The sequence below is a fragment of the Clinocottus analis genome, unplaced genomic scaffold, assembly GCF_023055335.1.
Source record: "Clinocottus analis isolate CAN_PGR_092001 unplaced genomic scaffold, fCliAna1.0.p SCAF_13, whole genome shotgun sequence".
In the NCBI taxonomy this organism is placed as follows: domain Eukaryota; kingdom Metazoa; phylum Chordata; class Actinopteri; order Perciformes; family Cottidae; genus Clinocottus; species Clinocottus analis.
Genome location: NW_027175854.1, coordinates 12886775 through 12904401, shown reverse-complemented (window position 1 = coordinate 12904401; position 17627 = coordinate 12886775). Strand labels below are relative to the sequence as shown.

At 42.2% G+C, this 17627-nt stretch overlaps 1 protein-coding gene across 1 annotated transcript; it reads right to left on the bottom strand.

The window, feature by feature from the left end:
- Positions 1-5122: 5122 nt before the first annotated feature.
- Positions 5123-17014, bottom strand: mvb12ba (multivesicular body subunit 12Ba). Its single transcript, XM_068574539.1, has 10 exons — positions 16785-17014; positions 13569-13691; positions 12376-12483; positions 12174-12270; positions 11781-11910; positions 11062-11205; positions 10384-10478; positions 9393-9448; positions 9020-9079; positions 5123-8286 (listed from the first exon to the last, which is right to left on the bottom strand). Exons 2-10 carry the CDS (start codon positions 13677-13679, stop codon positions 8200-8202), a joined length of 888 nt encoding a protein of 295 aa, XP_068430640.1. The 5' UTR covers positions 13680-13691; positions 16785-17014; the 3' UTR covers positions 5123-8199.
- Positions 17015-17627: the final 613 nt, after the last annotated feature.

Here is a 17627-nt window from a genome sequence, read left to right as displayed (position 1 = left end):
TAAAACCGTTTATCCGGAAATCAGCAGCAGCTGACGTCCTCGTAAAGCCGTTTTTATAATGTCTGCGTATATAAAGCCTCGTATGATGGATCTGAGCAGTTGGAAAGTTTCATGGAAAATTAGGAAGCAATCTTAAAGTAGTTGCGGTGGCAGCAACACAACGCACTCTGGGACGTTGTGTGCAACAGACTGCTGTCAGGCGGCACACTCCTGTTCTGAAGAGGGAAGCCAGTGAGTCCTGAACCTGCTTTCCCTCTCGTCTCCTCTGGTTGTCTTGAAAAAAAAATGACTACTACTGATTCACCTACTTTTTGTTTGAAAAAACTGCAACCGAGGGAACGTTGGCTAGCTAACAGACAAGTTTGTCTCTGGTCATGTGTCATGTCATTGCAATATTCAAACGCAACATGGTATTGAAATAACCATTTATGCCTTTTTTTTAATTGATGTGAATTCTTGAGCATATTAAGATATGACAGTAACCAGGTTTGAGCCATGAGGTGGCGCTCTGAGGCTCAGACTAAGTGGTTGAGAATAGCTGATCTCAGCTAAGGTTTCCATGTATACATGTTGCCACCACAGTGCACACGCGTTTGTTATTTCAGGGCACATCTGTGCGCCAAGAGGAAATGAATACAACTTTGTTGTCAACTTTAGTTAAAACCCGTTTATCATAGTTTAGTTTATTCGGTGAGGCTTACTGCTAACTTGCCCCGCTCCCCAATTTAAGCATTGCACGTGAAACATGTCTAATCTGGTGTAGTGAAGGCCGTCTCCATCGCTTGTATTTATATCACTTTGTATACAAGACTGCTGAAAGAAATACAACACTCTCTCAAATGGTGGATGTGTTGTTGGTTTGTGGGGGAGGTTGTAACGGTGAAGACAAACATACACTTAGATCTGCTGTCGGGTTATCTCAGCGGCATGTGCTCACCGATCTACCTTGGCCAAGAGGACGAGTGTGGGTGGCGTTAACTGTTGCAGTGAGAGAAATGTACGGCTTGTGTTGAAGTCACTTACCTCTGTTGTGTCTCCTCTGTTCCGGCTGGAAGAGCCCCCAGGGGACCTGAGCACCAATTTAAAGTTCCAGGAGATACATGTAGTAATTAGAGGGGTGTTAGTGGAGTTGAATCTCCTGTTCAGGCTTTCTATGTCTCTATTGTGACGTGTAACCTAGATAGAGATCGTGCAGATGATTGGCATTTCGGTGATAGAACTGTATTTTTAGTATATTTGTTGTTGTTTGAGTAATTTGGGGGCTGAGTTCCCTGTCCTGTGGTGAGGTTGAGCTCCTTGTCAGTGGCACGCGATATGCGGCTGCCATGCTGTTTCATGCTACTCCGATAAGATGACTTTCATGTTTCCTGTTGTGACGCAGAGCGCTATCCTGTTTATAGTGTTGAAGCTCTGATTCCAGGTGACACCACGAGGCCCCAGACCAGCGCAATGCAGAGAAGAAGACTTCTGAAACCTAAAGGTTTTTGACCTTTAGGTTTCTGAAACCTAAAGGTCACTTGAACAGAGGGCCACACACACCGTGTGTTCTATATAAGAATACACATTTCCCTTTGTAAAGGTGTGAGGGGTCAAAATCTAATATGTGATCTAAAGTAGATCAGTTCTCTAGGGAAAGGTCTTTTTCGCTCTGCAGTTATTTTATTTGTCTACTCCTTCATTACTGGGGTGAGATAACAGACGGTGGGGCTGCCGCGTGACACCCTGAACAGGTAAGGGATCGGTACCTTGCTCAAGGGCACGGCGGCAGTGCCAGGAGGTGAACTGGCGCCTCTTCTGTACCGATTAACCGTGGCCTTGGATCGGCTACGAGGGCCACAGAAAGAGGACCTAGTGTCTCTGGTCCGAACCCGACTCAGGATCCCACCAGAGTTCAGACGTGTCGTCAGCTGGGCAGCAGCCGTGGTGCTGCCCTCTGGCCGGCCTGCCGTGCATTTATGGGAAACAAGTCCGTGCTCTATTAATCAACTAAGTACAGACCCGTCATCAGCCCATTACACATATTTATCTCACAGTAATTACTGACATGGTAATTACACGTAGTGACAATCCATCTCACTCAGTGCTGTGCTGTAGGGGGAGGTGTGCACAACCCTTCGGAGGGCAGAGGGGTGTGTGTGTGTGTGTGTGTGTTTGTGTGTGTAAGAGAGAGAGAGTGCACTACAGTGTACCTTTTTTGATGATTTGCTGGTTCGGAGCGAGTAGAAGAAGTTGAGACTGTGAAGTAGAAACAAAACAAGTTGCCTTGTAACTGCCACACACACACACACACACACATAGGCTCAGCAAACGTGTTTCCATATCCATATATAGTTTAAAATTGAGCGTACTCACAGAACTGTCCCGCTGAGGGTGAGCACATGGTGTTGCTGAGGACATCAACACGCATGGGGTCAGGACAGTCTCAATGGCTACGGGTAAAAAGACATTTGCGAATCGAGCCACGACAGGGGAGCCTCAAAAAAGCAACTTGTAAATGTGGAGCCACAAATGCAGTGAGATCCACAAATAAATACATACAGATGCAGAAATATATTTGTGATTTTGTTTTACATTCATATAAATCGTTTGAATGTATTTGTAAATCAAATATATTTGTGAATTGTTCTGCGCGCATTTGTGAATCTTTGTGCGCATTTGTGAATCTTTGTGTGCGCATTTGTGAATCTTTGTGCACATTTGTAAATCTTTGTGCGCATTTGTGAATCTTTGTGCGCATTTGTGAATGTATTGAGACTATCCTGACCCCATAAACACGCCCCACACCGTACTGAGGGGATCGAGTGTGAGGAAGTTATTGTAACCATGAGGAAGATCCTACAGTCCTTCCTTCCCACCGGAGTGAGAACTACTGAACTTCTACCAAGGAATCTCTAAGCAGCGCCATCAGAGAACAGCTTCAATATCCAGGTCACAAGATCCTGATTTTAAAGAATCGGTCTCCACCTCAATCCAATGGAGGAGAATGAACATTCCACTTTGCACTCCGACTGCAAATTGTAGTGTAATTCTTTCTCCAACTCTGATGATTTGCATCTCTATTCCACGTAGACTGGAACATCTGTCACTGTGATTTAGAACAACTACATAACACATGACAGAGGAGGGTCAAACGTACAGAGTCTTTGCACCTCTGCCGTGTGTGGTGCAGCGACGCGGCTCCAGATGCCGGTCGGTCGCTGTCGTCTCCATAAAGCTCCCGGCTGGAAGAGCCACATGTTTGCTGGAGAGCTAATTGACTTGTTTGTGAGCAAACCGTGGAGAAAATGAAGACACACGGAGATGAAACACTGCAGGAGAAACGAGACACCAGCCAGCGAGTGTGCCAATTCAAAGCAGTGGAAGGCGACCGCACCGAGAGGCGAGCGGTGGCTTCTCTCCCCCGAGGCTCGCCGTGAGCCGGGCTTTGAAGCTTTAATGGAACACAGAGAGGTTCACCAACTTACTCGAGGCCCTTAAAGGCTGTAATCTTTACACCACAAGACAATTCTGTTATTCTAAGACCGTTCTGAGTGAAATGTGTCCTCGGGGTGGCACCACAGCGGAGGACAGCTTACAGGTCTTTAAAAAAAAACTAAAAACAGGTTCATCCACTTGGGAGATTGAATGTGCTCAGAAAATTACCCGACTGTCCTGTCAGGTAATTATGCAGACGATCAAATGATCAATTTCATGCTGGCGGCAACCCCCCGTTATTGAACTGTATGCAGATGATATAACGTTGTTGTAGACATGTCAATGGTCATATATATATATATATATATATATATATATATATATATATATATATATATATACACACACACACACATACATACACATATATACATAGAAATACATATATAGATATATATACATATATATAGATATATATATATATAGAGAGAGAGAGAGAGAGAGAGAGAGAGAGAGAGAGAGAGAGAGAGAGAAATATATATATATATACATACATACATACATGTATATATATCTATATAGATAAATATATATATATATGTATTAATCACGATTAATCGCATTATTATGCGCCAAATTCAATAATGAAGTAAAAACTAGTGTATTGCAGCTTTTATTTTAAAGTAATGTTGCCAGAACAATATAACAGCACTCTGGAGCAACAGCAAGTTAACATACATTCATATATAGTTTATAAATATGTTTTTTCTGAACAGGTACTGTTCAGTAGTAAGGGTCCCTGTGAGGGACAAACCACTCCTTTTGGTCCATGTCCATGTTCCGTTGCTTACCTTAAAGATGTTAAAGACCAGCAATTGATTCACTTTATACAAAAGCATAAGTGCTTTTCATATTTCCAGTTCAGTTCAGTTTTTCCTTCCTCAGTGAGAAAAGCCCAGTCTGTGTTGACTTGAACAAGTGTACTGAACATCTTGTGATGTGAGGAAAGTTCTCCTCTTTGAGAGAAGAGTAAAGATCCAGAAGTAATGCTGACTTAAAGTGCTCTGCATAGTCTTCAGACCGCCGGGTCAGGAGCTTTGCACATGTGGGTTTAACTTTCAATCTGGATGCGGAGTCTGCCGGTACACTGACAGCCTGAGAGACCTTTGTGCGGCAAAGCGGCTCTTGTTGCAGCATCGCTGCTCGTTGAGAACAGAAGCTACAGAACAATACGTGCTTTCACGTAAGGCTCAATTGGTCAAAACTGTCGGTGAGGCTACGCAAGTGCATAAATAATTGCCTTCAAAGTAAAAGTAGTGTCGCTTTAACACGTTCATAGTCTGAACTACACCGTCTGGGAGAGATTCAAAGCAATAAGCCCCTCCCATTATCTATCTATCTATATCTATATATACATACATATAGATGTAGATACGTTGCTGGTTGATGCACAAATAAATGAGAAAAATGCACAAATAAACATTTTGTAAGATATACAAACTGTTGTATGAGGATACCTTGATGCAACTATACAAAAGCCTTTTGAAAAGCAATTAAGTTTAGCATTAAGAGATCCTCATCAAACAAAGAACAATCATGCGACTATATAAGATTGTTTTGTTTTTTTATTCGCAAATGTCTAAACAAAAAGGTAGAATGGATCAGGCTTCACCATCATTACCAGAACAAAATACATTAAGTCAAGGACTCCAGTTCATCATAGTTTAATAAAACTTCCTTATAATACAAATTCAACTGATACTGTTTTGTTCATCGTTTAGTGGATAAAATCTATTCATGAGACAAAATGGGTGACCTTTGATCACTAACCTACAAAAATAACGGTCTTATTGAACCCTCAGACACCTTATGTCACTGTACATGCAAACTAACATATCAAAGCAGTATTGTTATTTGTAATGCAGACACAATATTAGTGAGCCATTAAATGTTTCCGTTAACACAACAGCTGAGAAATGATACGCGTAGCAGGCGGATACTCAGCTCAAATACACGGAGCGTCACATGAGCCCGTCTGACATGTCGGCAGTGCAATAGACAACTTTATACGTTACATTTGTGAAAACAGAGAGCCTGTAGGAGAACACGGTCACGACATTGGAATGACAAATAAATTAGACGCACAAAAATATCAAATGAAAAAAGGAGTTAATCCATGCATTTATGACTAAAATTGCAGAGACACTTTGAAAAAACGGAGTGAACCAAACAAAATAAAACCGGGTCAGCTAAATCATTGGTGCTTCCACAATACTGCATACACACAAAGGAAACCTTTTTTTATATTTGGAGTGAAGAGAAGAGTAATGTCTCAATGAGCGAAAGATCGTGTCTCTCACTGTCCCTCTGAACGACTGCTCGTCTGTTCATTTCAAACATCTGCAGGAAGTGTTGAGTTTCACTGACAGCAGCGAAAACAACGACTGGGAAAGAATCCTCAGCAGTGGTGAGTACGACACGCCTCTTCCTTCCTGCTGGAATCGGTGCTGAAATGATCTAAATGAGTGAACGCGGAGGAAGGTTTGAGAGTGTATTTAAAGACAATTAAAACACCGGAAAACTAAACATGATCAATTATATTTGGAATACAAGACAAAGGAGGCCCTTGATCATTTCTGGTATGGAGGTGTCTACATGCGACTGCATGTGAGGAACGTCGGTACAGAAATGTCAAATATGTGTTTGAGGTCATGTAGAAACCATCTCTCCATTACAGTTTGTCCACCAGAGGGCACTGGTGAGCAGACTCCTACACTGTAAAGGTATCTTGTTTGTTCGTGTATGCAAGTAAAACAAAAGAAAACTGTTGGTATTAGTGTCAAAAATCCAGTATTCTCTGGTTTCAATGGATGAAATCCAAATCAACAATTCTGCCATCAATAATTGGAGTTACGGATAAACCTAGGCCACAACAATCCTGAAGGTTAGACTGTCAATCTGTCATAAAGAACTGTACTATAGTGGTAAACGAGTTAAAAATAGAAATGCCGATTCAAGTTATACAACTTCTAAAACAGATTCAAGTTAAAAGACAAGTTTGTTTTCATGGTTAGCGAGAAAACAAGCAGAATTAAAGACGTAGCTTTGTTACAGAGGATAAAGATGCGCTGCAGGCACAAAGGTTTTCAACGTGTGGCCAATATACTCAACAAAAAAAAAAGAGCACTTTTGATTGACAGCTTTGCCTTTGTTCAGGCGTGAAGAACAATTTGTAACACTTTCACTGTGACAGCTCTATTAAAGGTGCTCAATGCAAAATCCAGAGCATCCATTGCCTCCACGCGGCTCTCAACATGCCGACTGCTACAGTTGGCGGTGCAATTAGCGCTAGCAGCGCAAACAAGGGCGACAGTGTGACAGAGCTAACAGTGTTTGTCTGGGCCAATGTCATTACAGCTGTAGCAATGATGCAGAGCGGCGGCCATAAGCTAGCCAGCAGGGCACGTTCACGTGCACTAACATGCACGCTCAGCCGGCCCGGCTACCCAAACAAAGTACAAGGAAGCTCTGAGTACGACACACAGAGAGGGAGATACTCTGGGAGACATTGTTCCTCTATATGTTTACAAATCAAAGAGTTGTTTGATGCTGAATTAATGCTCTGAATATCACAATTAGCACCTTTACGCTATTTAAAATAGTGAAGATAGTGATGTAAAGAAACTAGGGCTGGGTATCGAACCTCAATACCTTTTTGTGGTTCTGTCCGGAGTAATGACAACTATTGAAGATAACAACAAAAAGCTTTTCATTTAACATTTTTGTTGCCACGAACACAGGATTTTAGTGGGAGCTGTAGTTTTCTGTATGTACGTACATGTTTTTTTGTTATTAAAGATCAAACAATCTGTTCCTCTTTCTTGATTAGTTTTTTCTTCTGTTTATATGTTAGTAATTCAAAGTAAGGTATTGAGGAAAGTATGGGTTTGGTCCCAAAACTAAAATGATACCCAGCACTACAGGAAAAAAGGCAGCCGATACATTAGCAATGCTTGAACATATATGATAACAGTGGTAGCTGAGGTCAGCAGTGTAACGTAGTGACAGTAACAGTGGTTCTGTATTGAAGCCGAGCTCAAGTACAGACAATGGAGGAGTGGTTAACAGAACATCTGTGGCAAACAGGAAGCACACTGAAATTCCCAAACACAAAGTGCACTCACAGTCACGCCAGTATATTAACAGTAACATCAAGAGAACAATGAGAATCATTCCCATTCTAGATAAGCAGTACAAGCTTGAAAACTAAGTCCCGCTAACATGATATTTCCGTGGAGCCGGGACGAATTGGCCCCACGTTGCCAGGATTCAGGCCGATGATGCAAACATGACGCCTGCTCTCAGACTCTCGTTCCATTTCAAAGCCCTCCCATCAGAGAAGCCTCCTTTTATCTTGTTTTAACAAGTCCTTCATGTCAGATGTGGTTGTTTGTAATGCAGGCAACAACACTCCACCGTTGCTTTGAGGAAAGAAAATGTATTTTCAAAATCATACGAGTGAGATTCCTTTCATTTTCCTTGAGCGAGAAAGGTCTGTTTTTCCATCTCCTCTGTAAAGCCAGTTCATGGATTATTGTCCCACAGTGTTCCCGTTTCACTGTCCTTAACAATTCAACAGCACAACTAACACTTGGAGACAATGACATCTTCCAAAAGTTGGGGGAAATCATTTTGTAGTTAATATTTTTGTGTTATCTTCTGGGGAACTGTTTCTTGTGGGCAGGTCCTCAGTAGTTGTCCTGGTCTCTCCTGCTGAGGGGATCCTCAGGCCTCAGAGCTCAGGGAGGTCCTGGTGGGACTGGGAGGGAGGCGAGCTGCTGCACTGTGCTCTGTGCGGAAACTGTAGTCATACTGACAGAGGCGAAGTCAAACATCATTATTATGGAAAACTAAAAAAATAAAATTCATAAAATCATCAGCAAAACACCTGAAGTTCACCAGGATGCAGTAGATCAAACTAAGGACCATACCGGCCTCTGGTGGACACATTGTGTAACTACAGTAACATTTATACTTTGTGACCAAAAATGGAAAACTAACCCTAAACCCACTAACCCTGAACCCACTAACCCTGAACCCACTAACCCTGAACCCACTAACCCTGAACCCACTAACCCTGAACCCACTAAACCTGGACCCACTAACTCACTAACCCTGAACCCACCAACCCTGAACCCACCAACCCTGAACCCACCAACTCTGAACCCACTAGCCATGAACCCACTAACCCCGAACACACTAACCCCGAACACACTAAACCCGAACCCACCAACCCCGAATCCACCAACCCCGAATCCACCAACCCCGAATCCACCAACCCCGAATCCACCAACCCCGAACCCACCAACCTTGAGGAGGGAAATTGTGAGTGCTTAGCTTCAGATCAGCTGATGAGTTTGTTCACTCTCGAGTTAAGTTTCTAACAGAAGGTGGACCGCCTGTGTGTGTGTGTGTGTGTGTGTGTGTGTGTGTGTGTGTGTGTGTGTGTGTGTGTGTGTGTGCGTGCTTGTGTGTGCGCGCGCGGGTGCGTGTGTGTGTGAAAGAGTGAGAGAGAGAAAGATCTTGATTACATCTGTGGACTCACCTCTTTCTCAATCTCAGCCAATGACTTGATTGTAATGCCCATCAGATCCACCTGCTGCAGCTGAAGATGGAGAGCATTGACAGTTAGTTATAGTGAGTTAGTTTCCAGCTACGTAAACAAGTTCAACTTCAATAACGATAGTGTTTCCTATACAATTAGTATACAACTTTCAATCTATCATTGCCTTAGATTTCAAATCTTTACAGAACATCTACAAGTCAAACAAGAGGAGCAGCCAACAGGCTAACATCCTTACACCAATTATTGCACACAATAGCAAAACTTGAGCAGAGTTGTGGACGCCTCACTTATAGGACCCGCCATCAAGTCATCGTGCCACCAAAAGGCTGAAGACTCAACTCAGGCAACTTACATCGGATGAGGCGCAGGCGAACTTCTCAGAGATCATGAAAGGCACTCCATCCATTGCTGAAAGAGAAACACAAATAAATGCTCCACACAGCGTCTTCCGGTGGCAGCAAAGAAGGTACAGGAAAAACTATTGAGTGTGTCTATTACCGAATACTTTAAAAAGTACACTGCAATACAGTGCACGAACATCTGTAGTGCACATCGTTGCTGATAAGTGCCGTATCAAACGGAACACCACTTACGCAAAATCTGCTTGCGATACCCGCAAAACTAAATAAAATGAAAAGCTGGTGAAAGGGCTCCTCCTCTTCCGCTACGAAGCCAAGATGGCGCCCGTTTAGGCCGAGTAGTGTCCATCGTTTTGCACTGCTTTTTTTGACCGTTTGCAGTGCGCTATCCGGGTACTTTCAGTGCATTGAATTCTGCTGGTTTTGTCAGTGTGAAAGTCAGTGCTCAACGTGCTCTATTGTCTCGTAGTAGACACACCGATTGAATCATAAATATAGACAACACAAAGAATCCCATTCTAACGGCACAAGAGCGACGAGCAGATCTGGTCCATGTGGGGGCAGCAGGGCAAAGTGCAAAGACTAATGCAAAGACAATATATTAGACAGGCCTAATGCCTAATAACGTTAACCCTGGTTAGTGTTCTGAGACACTCGAGATAAAAGCGGTGTTGTGCACAGAGCGTTAATGCCGTCATGGCATGGCAGAATATTTCATTAAATTCAGAAAAGTACAGTGCTGCTGACCGAATGTTATCATCAGCAAACTAATTAGACCTTTTCTGGTCGTGCTTTGCTAAAACTTTCTTACCCAACTCTTACTGTTCCCAGACTAATGCCCTGAAAATTAATCCAAGAAAGGAAATGGTACCATTTCAAGGACATTTCTACACACAATAACAACACCGTGAGTTTGATTGGCTCATTTCCAAAAGACATTTGATATTGGTGGAGAGGATGTTGAGAAGCTGGCAAACTGCTGACCTGAGATAGCATACAGATTGGAGTTCTGGTGCTCATAGTCTGGTCTGGTAGTGTTCTTCCCTCTGAAGCTGGCTGGAAGGGTCATGGAAATATGTCTTAGGACGAAAAGAGAAAAAATGCAAAAAAAAACATCTGGTGAGTTCAATGGAGACTAAAAGATTAATCAATGCATAAGTCTCTTGTTGCCATTGCGTCCATTATTGTGTTCATTATGTGCTGGTGTGATGTGTCTTCTAAAAGCCTTAACATATCATGGTGTCAGACACAAATAAAAACGGTACAAACTCCCTGGTTGTTGGTTTTTTTTGGCGAGTATTGGACGTAGTTCTGGGATTTATCAAAACGACACTACAGACTGGAGTCTCAGTTAACTGCGATAAGCAAGGTGACACGCGTCATGAAGGAGTCAGTGTTTCCCATTATTAGCCTAGACTCTAGCTGCTCACAAAAGTCTACTTTGTTCCACCACGGTTTTATAACAAAACATAATCATATTTTTTACACTTCTCAACGTGTCGGATGGGCTGTTTTCCAACAAAAGATTGAGTTTCTCAGAGTTTAAGAGGTACACCTGAATGCACCATGAAGCCCACGTGCTTTATCGTGCAAAGAGATGTAGACACAACAATCGATTTTAGGTGGAGATAAACTCTCCAAACATGAATAGAGAGGACATACTTGGGCATCGGAGCAGATGGGACTGGCGCTGAGCTGGAGGGGGAGTTCACATTCTGGATGTTGTTGGTGCTCGGTGTATGTGTGGAGTCCTGGGCCCGATGTACGTTCCCCATGCGGTACCAGATTCCCATGTTGTTAAGCTCTCTGTGAAACAAGGGAATGAAAGAGAGAGGGATGTTTAGCTTATTTAGGTTAGATTTGTTGATATATTAGGATACAGGGTTCATACACATTTTGACGAATGGATTTCCATGACTTTAAACCAAATTTCCATGACCAAACATTAAGTGAAATCTGGGTGTACAATAGTTTGATTAAAAGAATAAACATGTATATAGATGCCTGTATGTATGCCTGCTTATATTTTGAGCCTCTTTCTTTTAAAAGCATATTCATTATTTCAAACTTAGCGTAAATGAGGTGTTTATGAAATAGGTAACACTGTGGGCACCTTGGGTCGGTCACTCCCACTCACTCACTCACACACACACACTCACACACTTTTTACCAGAGCAGCATTAAAACAGAATGCTGCATAGAAAACGCATTCTTTTGTTTGCTTAAACCTGCACAAACCCACGGTGCATCAGTGGCCCCTTGATTTATGCTACAAAAAGTGTGTCCCTTGGATGCATTGATAGTGAGTTTACTGTCCTTGGTATTTAGACACTGTTAGTCTTCAACAAAACCGCCCCAATGTGTGAGCCCAGGCTGCTCACCCAATAAAGGTGTACTGCGGGGGCGCCTGCTTGGAGCGTCCCAGGATGCGGATGTCGCAGATGGCTGCCTCTGTGGAGTCCCGTGGAATAAACTTGATGCAGAGTCGCCTCTTCCTGAAGGCCTGCTCCTCTGCGGGGCACAAGAGACAACAGACAGAGAGAGTTACACCACTTCTAACAGTCTGCTCAGTAAAGTGACAATAGACAAGTGTTTTGATTATCATTATAAAGTAAACATTGATTGCACAATGTAATGGCTATAGAATAATGACACTTTTATTCGGGCAAGACGTCTTTGGGGATGTATGGATTTCCTTTGAATCTTTTTCAGACAAACAGTGTTCCCCTACAGTGATGCTTCGAGTGCCCTTCCTATTCGACTTGATAACTTACGAGTGTCGACAGTCTCCTGGATCGGGATGAAACCCACAGGCAGAGTGTCCTTGATATCGATCAGCTTCATGTCCACGAGAACATTGCCTAAATGGCTCTATGGAAGAACACAACAAAAGGTGCTCAAAATCTTCACCAAATACTCTATGCATGGCATAAGATTGTAACGTGCATAGCAGGTTGATGAGGTGAGTTGACTTACATTTTCTTTGGAGAAGGCCCTTGTGAAGCAGAGGTAACGGGTCACCTTGGATTTGAACAGGCCATCTTTCCACAGGTCAGCATCTAGGCCGTCTGTTGTCGTAGAGACCTGGAGGCAGATAAGTCACGGGAGGAGGGGTCACAGCACGAGACGAGTCATACGATTATTTTAACAGGTCTTGCCTGATAAATGTCTCAGTTGTTGTTGTATTAAGCTTAGAGTAAAACACAATGATAGAAATAATGATAACATCCACTTAAGCTATCCCCGTTGTGAAGGGGATAGTTCAGTTCACAGAGTAAGGAAATTGACTTTGTTCTCAGTTCTAAAATAAGATGAAAGGGTTATTATTCTTCTACATTATATTGTTCTTACTTATCTTTCTTTAAATATATAACAATGCCGTTCTAAATTAAAAGGCCATTCTTATATGACATAAGTCTACATGTTACCCTCCATTGAAGTCTTCCTTCCTGGTAAAATATTTTGGGAATAGTGAATATCAAAACTCTTCTGGTTTCTTCTGACCAGAATATGGGCTTTTCTTTTAGGCATGAATTAAATTGTTGGTCAGTTGGTTTGAGTACAAAGCACAAAGTTGGCGGTAAACAGGTCAAGTAAGGTAAAGAGGCTATGTGTTGCAATCTGCCCCAACAACTCTTATAGAGACGCATGTTCTTAACGCGCTGTATACATGTGCAAAGCATGCTCCTAAAACCAAATAAATAGGACCAAATTCCCACTATGTCATGGCGGCTAGCACCCATGTCTATAAAGCACCAAATCAGAATACCACATGAAATGACCCAGAATATACAGGCTGAAATTGCCACAACTCAGTAAGCATTACTTTCACCCTCAGATACCCACTTAGTGGTGTGTACATTTATGTAAAGCGCCATTTTTTAAATAAGTAAAAAGAAAGAAAAAAAAGTAATTTTTGGGGCATCATTTAAATATTTAATCAGCTCAGAACTTTCCGAACATCATATTGATGAATATATCTTCGTCAGACCATTCTTGGTCCAGGGTTGGGGGTCATGGGTAAATGGTTTTGTTCAGCAATCCCTGACTCTTGACTTTTGTTCATTAGGTAGTCTTGAAGTTCATCTAAATGTGCCCATATAAATTAAAATAGCTGATTACTTGGCTTACAGCTGTTTCTCTGTCCCGGGTTGTGTCCAGTAACTTACCACATCATACCCAGTGGGTGCCCTGTTCCTGGAGGCTACGACCCCGACTCCAGTGATTGGGTCCATGGGCATCTCTGGCAAAGCTTCGGAAAGGTCCCGCACCTCAGGCATCTTTGTGGCGTTCTGCAACAAAAAAGCAGCATGACAGATTGGCCTCTCAAAAAGTGGTGCAAAGAGTAGGAGAATACTGGATTTATTAAGATCAAAGTCAGTTTGCCTGAAACAAAGGTGATCTTAAAAACTGAGCCACATTGACAAGAACCTTCCACACTGTATTTTGGATACAAATCAAAAAGTGTTTGTTTATAATGCATGCAATACTTGCCATGTAAAATTATTATCCCTTTATATAGTGTGTAAAGCAGTCCTTGAATATTAAATATGAGTTAACAAATAATGACAATGTCTCCTCTGCACAGTGGAGGTTGTCCATGGTGTTTTTCTGGTTACACTCATTGTCTTTTAGCTTCACCACAGTTCATTTTGTTTGTACGCCCTCTGGCAGAGAATAACGCAACGAACAGCATGTTGAGCGCAAACTACTTTGGGCATGCTTGTAACTTACAGCATAAATCAAGCTTTAGTACCCCAGACCCATACGACAGCTCTGTCCACCGAGTAGGCAATGGCTGGACTGTGTAAGACCAATGTGCTAAATTGTTACACAGATACACATCCGTGCAGTGTGGTGGCCAGCCACAATATCAACATTGACCAGATAATTATTTGAATGTTTGTACTACTTCAAATGGGTAAAATCTATTGTGTTGTAGAGCTGATAGCAGTGCTCACCCCCTCCTTGTCTCCCTCTCTCAAACACAACAGAGAAGTCTGAACAGACAGTTCTCTCCACGAACTCTCTGAATCAAAGCATGATCGTGTACGCGAGGAAGTTATAGCATTATCTAATAATCAATTTTGCAGCACATTAAAAAGTAAAAAAGATGTGTGGGATTTACACAGCAAAGAAGGAAAACCCTCTTGAAGCTGCCTGGACAACAGAGGCCTCCTGTATAGTGTCTCCTTGACTACCATAGTCATTCATCTGTTTGGAGCTGTGACACAAAGAAAGAACAAAAACTCTCTGTAGAAAAGACTGACGGATTGGTCTGTCCCAGGTTAAAGAGCAAACATCCTGAAATGCTTGGGGTTTGGAGTGTTGGCTAGGCAAAGCCAAAGACTAAAGATTCCAATATGTTAGAAAAATTCACTCGACCCCTCGGAGTAAAATCATTAAAACAGGAACATTTATTTGTTGCAAGGAAGGAGCAGAGTCAGAAGTACAAGGTGATAGAAAAATGCATATCCAAGACTGCTCAAAGATCTCTCAAAGAACCACCTCCTAAATACTCATCATGACCCACTAACAGAAACCCTCATGACTTCTTCGGCCTAATCGGGAACTTTTCCCCTCGTCCGACAGAGCGGTTTGTGAGAAAGGGTCATACGATACCAAAGGAACTGCTCGTTCTTTCGAGGAAGGAACATACAGATTCCCTAGTCTCACTGCTATCAGGAGACATGTTGAGTTTGTGTGTAAGATTAAACAGAGACAGTAAGATGAGAAGTCTGAATATAACAGTGAAACAGTAAATGATTAAGCGTGAATATTGTTTTTCTTCCAAAACCATCATAACATTTCAGCAGTTCAAAAATAATGCCCAGAAATGTATTAATCTTAACACTAAAATGATAAACATAAAAATGTCACCAATCAATCAAGATTACCCCAACCAACTATGTGCACAGTTGGCACCATTACCCCAACCAACTATGTGCACAGTTGGCACCATTCCTGACCAGACCATATCTGAACTACAAGCATGCCATCTGCCTCAACCTAATGATGTCTGTTTTGCGGTGTCTAGCAAACTGTGAGAGACAGATGTCAGTAGTAACTGAGGTTGATAAAAGCACCATTTTTTAGCCATTGGATCTGGAACAATACTGGCTTCCTCTATCAGATAGAAAAATATATTTAAATGCCCCAAAACATTTGTTTGTTATGTAAATACCCCTTAAAAGCGCTATTTAAACATTACATGAGTGCACGAGAGAAGAGGGGACGAACTTCCTTTCCTTTCCTCCAGCTGCGAGTTAAAGATAAATGCTAAATTAGTACCTCCATTTTTAATATATGAAGTTCCCCAACATGTTTACTCAATGAAAGGAGTCTCGATAGGAAAATGGACCGTCTGTCCATAAGTTCCATTACGACTGTTGCTGTTACCTGCTTAGTATTAACCAGCTCCCATTGGCCCCAAAAATGTAATCCTCAAAAGTTCCCATGGCTTTCTATCATTACATGTTAATGATTATAATAGTGATGCAACTATTGGAATTCAAAATAATAACACAAACATTCAGGGGAACGTGAATGTGGCAACGTTTACCACTAAAAACAGTCTGTTTAGTCGAATTGTTTCTCTGTTGTGATCATTATTCATAATAGGGAGGAAATATTACCTGTTTAATGTCGTAGCCACAGAAAACAACACGTTATTTCTCTGGGTATATGAAGCCGGGTTGTCTCAGCTGCTGGATTATGTACTCTGCTTAATTTTGGTGAACGAGGACCAGATGTGTTGCAACGGATAAAGCGTTAGTGGTACGTTAACAATAAACGAGAACTAGCATACATCTGTATTTGCACAGGGAACACCAAACCCTAACAAACCTGGTTTTTGAAGGCGTCTTGTTTAAAGCCTCAATAGCTGAGCCCATGCATCAACTGAATGTGTCCTCTTCATACTGGGCTCGGCACGCATTGGCTCCGTGGATACACAACAACAGCCAACAACCGTGTAGATAACTACTTAACAGTAATAATTAGCCCCATCCACACCAAACGTACACCCCATTCAATACCTAAGACCTTGCGCTCATCCTTCTGGTTCTCTTAACACGGACGGGGTAGCTTAGCTCAGCGACACAGCTAACTTAGCTCGTTGGCTAGCGTTAGCACATTAGTAGCCGAACACCAGCTGCGACAAACCCCGTAGCTTAAGCTGTCACACGGTAACGGTGTGTGTTCCTGGCCTGGGAAAACGAAACCCACCTGGTGGTTTAAGAGTTCATCACATCACACTAATTTATTTTAGTAACGTTATTCCGCCTTCTAAGAGAACAGCAGTGTACGTGCTAATAATGTCGCTGACACGAATCTGCGGTGACTGCTAATGTTGGCTAACTAGCCGAGTACCGTTCGCTACTCACCCAGTGAGGCGGTCCAAGTCGACCGGTCTCCGTTTATTTTCTTCTGCGATATCCTCTCTCGCGCTGTTTCACAGCTTCGGGGTGACTCGCATATTTACAAATTTGCTATAATTAACGAGCCAATCCAAAACACAAGCCGCTTTGTGTATGTTTGCATGGTGGTTCTCCGGCTAGTGGTTTCAGCATCGATAGAGCTGTTGGGGAGTCACTGAACCAAGTGAGCAGCGTCTCCCCTCTCCCGCCCCGCTGCGACGTATCGAACCTCGGCGTAAACAATGCCACCTGCTAATGATGCAGTGTGTTGTGTGTGTTTGGACGCTTTCTGTTGACTTCTTGATAAACAAACAAAACGAGAGCGAGGATTGCCTCGTTTGTTTTATAGTTTAAAGATACTAAGTTGTCTTAGTTTTTTAGTTTGAAACCAAAAACATAAAAGCACAGTTGTTTTTTTCCCGTGTGTATCCAAAAACGAAAATACGAGAGAACCAAACTCAAATAACGAGACGATTTTGTTTTTTGCAAATCCGTCTTATGTTTTTTCTTTTGAAGAGAGACGCAAAGCAGGTGACCCGGAATGTATGTCAAAATAGAAGTCAAGGCAATAGAAGGATTGGAGGGAAGTTATATAGTTTAATCAAAGTATTTTTTACCCAGGTGACCCGATAAGTTGTTTAGAACATTGTATCGTGTGATGGCAAAACATGTATGATTCTGTTGTAGCCTGCATCTTTGTGTATCTAATGTTTTTTAGGATGTGCTCAGTTAAAAATGGCAAAGCAAGGGGGTTTTAAGGTAGAGAGGAAGAAAAACTATGGGAAAGGTTAAAGAACACAGCATAGGTTA